The 6,323-nt window shown below is 46.0% G+C and overlaps 1 protein-coding gene across 1 annotated transcript; it reads left to right on the top strand.

Moving 5' to 3' along the window:
* The first annotated feature begins 4,099 nt into the window (after positions 1–4,099).
* LOC112122512 (putative olfactory receptor 52P1) lies at positions 4,100–5,104 on the top strand. The gene has a single exon (XM_026661917.1). The coding sequence runs from the start codon at positions 4,100–4,102 to the stop codon at positions 5,102–5,104; it is 1,005 nt and encodes a 334-aa protein (XP_026517702.1).
* The last annotated feature ends 1,219 nt before the right edge of the window (positions 5,105–6,323 follow it).

The following is a 6,323-nucleotide window of genomic DNA, read 5'->3' as shown; positions in this document are numbered from 1 at the left end:
AATCTCCATCTCTGGAGATATTTAAGAGTAGGTTAGATAAATGTCTATCAGGGATGGTCTAGACAGTTTTTGGTCCTGCCATGAGGACAGGGGACTGGACTCGATGACCTCTCGAAGTCCCTTCCAGTCCTAGAATCTATGAATCTATGAATCTATGTAGTAGTACATTGCTATAATTAATTGAAAATGATGTTTGGTCCCATATCTTATGGCAGCATTCCCACACATAGTGCAGATCGCAGTACATTACACACAGAAAATATAGGCCATCATCAGTTGCTAGGCTGAAGAGTCTGCAAGACTGTGTTTGCCTGACAATCTGAGCCCTTGGTATCGGCAAATTATTTCTTCACTCCCAGGGGAAGCTCTCAAGCTGAGTTCTCCAGGGTCTATTTTCTGCTCCTCCCACTGCTCTGGGAATCCTGGCCAACCAAAGAGTCCACAGGGACTGTACAGGGGAATCATAAAGGTCACTGTCCAGCATAGACAGTTTCAGACTTTCAAGATTCGTATGCTGATTCCCAGGGATCTGCGTTCCTGTCGCGGTAAGGAGATTTCCAGTCTCTGCTGAGCAGTATTTTGATGAATTGATTGTTTCTGCATTAAAGTTATAGTTAAGGGCACAGGAAGGGTTCCAGGGTTCAAGTCAACAACCATCTGGGCAGGAATTCACCAGCACAACAACTTGAAGTGTTTAGTATTGTCAGAAACACCAAGGGATTTACCTGGTAAAATTGGAACTACAAATGTTTTGGAAATAGTTTAGACAAATATTTGTTTTTAAGATCCTTGTCTCTTACTGTGTTTTTCTATCTGTCTCAGTAGCTTCCTTTTTGGGGCTGTGTCGTTTTTCCTCTGGTTTGCTCAAGTCTTCCAATTCAGCAACTTCACTGCACTATTAGGAAGTACAGCCAAGCCTCTGCAGCAGGTATCTATGTTACCAGAGGATTCACAACAAGAATTGGCTGCACAATGGCCAAATTCTGTGAGCTAAATCAGGGCCCCTGTGTGTTTTGAAATCCCCATCTTTCATTCCCGGTCTCAGAACACCACATGATCTGGGGGTTTCCTTCAGACTCTTTCAACAGCTAAATAGAATAGTGCTCTGTGTAGCAGGACCCCAAGACATGATTTTCACAGCTTGGAGTTGAAAGTTAAACACTAAAGGTGAATCTGGTTTTGTTGAGTTCAATGGAAAAACTCCCAACAGAGCCAGGAGCACACCCTAAATCCACATGTAGGGACTTAAATAAATGGCCTGATTTATTCTGACCATGAGCCTCCAGTGATTTCCTGTGGCCTCTAAGGACGGGTGAGCTCATTTGGACCAAAGAAGAACTGACAGGAGAGTTGCTGAAATCTCAAACTCACAGGCTTAAAGACGCAGAACAATTAGGATTATGATTTTTTTTTTTTTGCAGAGGTAGGATAAGAAGCACCAAAAAGCAATGAAAATAAAAGCATGTTTCTGTCTTAGAGGCAGTGTTGGAAATATCACCTGGGTAGCTCAAGCAATGCACAGTGTGTGGAGGGTCGGGAGGGAGTGGAGAGAGATGGGCAGTATCCAGATCACACTGGCACCAAGTTCTGAAGCTTTCTGAAATAGGGAATGCACATCCTGCCTAACACAGAGACAAAAGAAGCGTAATGAGGCCTTCTGGGTAGGGTGTGTGTGCATATCTCAGATTGTAACATAACATGGGCCACACTGCTCCAGATTGATTCTGACACTTTCCCCTATCCAGACCACCCCTCCTCCAGTGAGCAGTCTCACTACAATCTCGTGGACACAGCAGCAGTTGCCAGCACAGAAAAGCAGCCTCAAAAAGGTATGTCCGGGTTTCTAATGGGCTGCAGTATGTTAGAGCTTTGTATCTTTTTGAAGAAGAATCATAGACTCATAGAACTGAAAGGGACCTGGAGAGGTCATCTAGTCCAATCCCCTGCACTCATGTCAGGACCAGCAATATTTAGACCATCCCTGACAGGTCTTTGCCTAGTTAGGTTGTGGAATCTCCATCATTGGAGATTTTTAAGAGCAGGTTAGACAATTTATTCCAGTGCTTAACCACCCTGACTGTTAGGAAGTTTTTCCTAATGTCCAACCTAAACCTCCCTCACTGCAATTTAAGCCCCTTGCTTCTTGTCCTATCATCAGAGGTTAAGGAGAATAATTCTTCTCCCTACTCCTTGTAACAACCTTTTAGGTATTTGAAAACTGTTAGCATGTCCCCTCTCGGTCTTCTCTTCTCCAGACTAAACAAACCCAGTTCTTTCAATCTTCCCTCAGAGGTCACATTTTCTATACCTTTAATAATTTTTGTTGCTCTTCTCTGGACGCTCTCCAATTTGTCCACATCTTTCCTGAAATGTGGCGCCCAGAACTGGACACAATACTCCAGGTGAGGCCTAATCAGCATGGAATAGAGCGGAAGGATGGTGTTTGCTTTTCTTGCAACAGTGTTACACTGTTGACTCATATTTAGCTTGTGGTCCACTATGACCCCTAGATCCCTTTCCACAGTACTCCTTCCTAGGCAGTCATTTCCCATTCTGTATGTGTGTTCACACAATTATACACTGGCTCCTTTTAGTCTCAGCGTCCTCTCTACCTTCCACCAAGTTTTTCCCTTTCTCATACACTGCACAGAATGAGCTGCTGCTGGGGTTCCCTTCACCCCTGGAGATGCAGTTCAGGCTGAGCTCCCCTTTTCCTGCGTGCAGGCAGACACTGAGTTTAATCTCCTCTGAGGAGATATTTCTGTGAGCAGTTGCTGTGTGATCTGGCACCTGGTTTTCATCCTGGGTGAGGGGTCTCATTGTTTGTCAGGGCTGGAAGTTTTGAGAAGTGGGTACATACATGGGCAAATGGCCAGCATTGGGGGTTGTGGGCCAGGGAGCAGGGTGTACACAGGCAGACAGGCAGTGTTGAGGCTGTGGGGGCAGGTACAGGTACACGGATAGGTGGGCAGCGCTGCTGAAATTAAATTATTTGTTTTCATTGTTGGTCCAAGGCCAGCGCCGAGACCTTTCCTGGCACCGAGTGCATTTGGAAGGTCTCAGCGTGTCTTTACCCTGGAAAGCCACAGAACGGCAACCTGGGTGTCACTAGCTTTACTTAGTTTTGTTTCCAATTGTTCTTGTTGTTGTTATGTGATTTCAGGCATTTCACCAGTGGAAAGACAGGTCATTATCTGTATGCATGTATCATTTTTGTATCTGAAGTTATGAATCTTGATTATGTATTCATATTTCAAATGTATTTACACCCGGGTAACACCCATTAGGCAAGATAATTTAGTTTAGATAGCTGGTTGTGAAGGGTCTATTCAGGGCAATGAGACATTAGGGAAAATAAAACTTGTTTTATATTTTAATCTAAACCCAGGGTACCTTTAGGTGAAGTGTCTGGGGCCCAAAACTTAGCTTGGTTACCAAAAGTGTGCATTGTCCTCCCCACACTGAAGGAGGGGCGAACTGGGTAACAAATTCATACTGGTCAGAGTCTGGACCAGGGCATGACAGGACAGCTCTGGGGTTCTAGGCTAGGGAGCTGGTGGTTATTTGGCTGTAATCTCTCTATTATTGGTTCATGCAATGGCTGGTCAGGGAGCCTTCATACAATTGCAGCTGGGTATGTCCCTGCCTGTGGGAACGCTGGTGAAGGTGCAGGACTGGGAGGGTGTCTGCAACTTGTCCCAGCAACACAATGAGAGAGGGAGCCCCAGCTGGTGAGTCAGTGGGCTCAGTGGTACCCTGGTTCCAGGTGGCCCCTTGAGGGAAACACATCACACTTTGCTCCTCAGCTGCTTCATTCTACCGTCATATTCTGACCCCCTGTTCATACTCTCATTCCCCAGCCTAGGCTGCCCCCATTCCAACCTGAGAGCTGCCATCATGCTGCCCATTCACCTGGCATGGTTTGCGCCCTCTAAGGATTTCTCTGGATTTGACTATGACTTAAATAATCTAGTGTCTGCTGTAACTCTTGCCATCTCATTGTTCAACCCCCTTTCTAGATTTTAATAACTTTAAAATATTTACCATGCTATTGATTATTAATTGTGTAACCCCTTTCCTGTACTTCTTTCCCTTTAGCATGTCTAAGCGTGATCGACACCTCAACCACCTCGTGGAAGTTTTCAACCTCACCTCCTCTGACCCTTCAACCTTCATCCTAATGGGCATCCCTGGCCTGGAACCTGCTCGTGTCTGGATTTCCATCCCTTTTGCTATGTTCTACATTATCGGCCTGGTGGGAAATTTCATGCTTCTCTTAGTTGTAGGCAAAGAGCAGACCCTGCATAAGCCAATGTACCTGCTGCTCTGCATGCTGGCACTCATAGAAATTGGAACGTCTACCTCCGTTGTGCCAAAGGCACTGTATATATTTTGGTTCAATTTGAAAGGCATTACTGTGGGTGGCTGCCTCACCCAGATGTTCTTCCTTTATGCAGGTTCTATGATGCACTCAGCCATCCTCGTGACAATGGCCTTTGATCGCTACATTGCCATATGTAACCCTCTGAGATACACCACCATCCTCACCAACACACGAATAGCTAAGCTAGGGCTAGTGGGTTTATTGAGATCTCTTCTCTTCATTATGCCCCTGCCCCTGCTCCTGAGTAGGCTGCCATTCTGTGCTGACCATGTTATCCCCCATACTTACTGTGACCATATGGCTGTGGCAAAGACGTCGTGTGGAGACATCACAGTCAACAGGACATACGGCTTGGTGATGGCATTTGTAGTCATGGGGTTAGACCTGATGCTCATTGCCCTGTCCTACAGTCTGATCATCAGGGCCGTCCTCAGAATCTCCTCCAAGACAGCCTACCAGAAAGCCCTGAACACATGCACAGCCCACCTCAGTGTGATGCTGATGTCTTATACTGCAGGCCTCTTCTCCACTCTGATACACCGGTTTGGTCAGGGCATCGCTCCCCACGTTCACATCATCTTGGCCAACCTCTATTTCCTCATCCCCCCCATGCTCAACCCAATCATTTATGGGGTCAAAAACAAAGAGCTTCGTGACAAAGTGAGCAAATACACCAGCAGAATGTGCTCACATTGGGCCACTGACTTTAAATCTGTGTGAAAAGAAGGGGAAAGATATCTCCTCGATAATCAAGGGTGCTCTGTCCCAGTTTGGCTGAACTCAGCATTGTGGTAGTTCAGAGCCTCAGTTGCTGAATTCCCTCTCTGATCATCACCCAATCTCTTTCAATGTCACCTATAAGCCCCCACATCCAAACACGGTCACTCAGCCTTTCTGTCACTTCCAGACCACCAGAAGAAACTGAAGTTTACTTAAACAAGGTGGCTTTCCACAAGAACCTGCATAATCCTGGGCCCAGCTGTGTTGGGGTTACAATGACTCTACTATACGGGAGAGTGGAGGGGTGTCCTTGAGCTCAGGTGAACCTCTGGGTAAAGGGACTGGGAGCAGGGACTCAGACCCTTTCACTAGCCAATTCCCCTGGGGTAATGTAGAAGCCAGGTGGCAGTGGACCAGATCTAAGCTGGTAGTTAAGCTTAGAAGTTTCATGCAGGCCCCCACATTTGTACCCTAAAGTTCAGAGTGGGGAAGCAGCCTTGACATGGTGGCAGAGCGGTGGGATCATTTTAAACCAAAAGCCAGTAAGATTTTTTTTTCTCCTTTCTAGCTGCTTGGAAAGCAGAGCTGAAGGTAGATGCATATCTGATCTCTCCTTGCCTGAAGGCAGAGGTGTTAAGTTTTTTTTAACAAGGGTCTTTGTTAAGAGAAGGGTTCAAGCAGTGACCAAACAGCTGGTAAAAGGAATTTACAAGCTGAATTGTTTGTTTTCTTTCTATCTCTCGGGGATAGCTAGTTAGAAAGTCTCTGTTACCTAAGCAACCTGAGCTGAGTGCATCCCAGTTTCAGTGAACTGCAGAGGGGGTGTGACCCAGCACAAGAAAGCAGGAAAATGACTACCAGTGAAGCAGTTAACAAACTAGAACTGGCCAGATTAGAAGCAGAAGAAAATGAAAAGAAACATCAGGGACTGCTCCAATTAAAAAAACTCGAGAAAGAAGCTGCTATGGAGGAGAGTGAAAGAGAAGAGAAAGCCAAAGAGGAGGCCCACAAGAGAGCTATGAAGTAGAGAGAAAAAGAGATGGAGGAGAGAGAAAGAGAGAGGAAGCATGAACTGGAATTAGCAAGGGCTAGGCAGAATAATCCAGCCAACCCTAGCAACCCCTCTCCAGGTACCCCTTCCCATCCCAGAAAATTCCCCAGCTACAAGGCAGGCGATGATACTGAGGCCTTCTTAGAAAATTTTGAAAGGGTCTGCCTT

The sequence above is a fragment of the Terrapene carolina genome, unplaced genomic scaffold, assembly GCF_002925995.2.
Source record: "Terrapene carolina triunguis isolate 2854851 unplaced genomic scaffold, T_m_triunguis-2.0 Scaffold19464, whole genome shotgun sequence".
Lineage (NCBI taxonomy): Eukaryota > Metazoa > Chordata > Testudines > Emydidae > Terrapene > Terrapene triunguis.
This window is presented reverse-complemented; position numbering and strand designations above follow the sequence as displayed.

What these genes read in the sequence shown, in the direction of transcription:
- LOC112122512 (XM_026661917.1), top strand. Translation starts at nt 4,100, where the DNA reads ATGTCTAAGCGTGATCGACACCTCAACCACCTCGTGGAAGTTTTCAAC.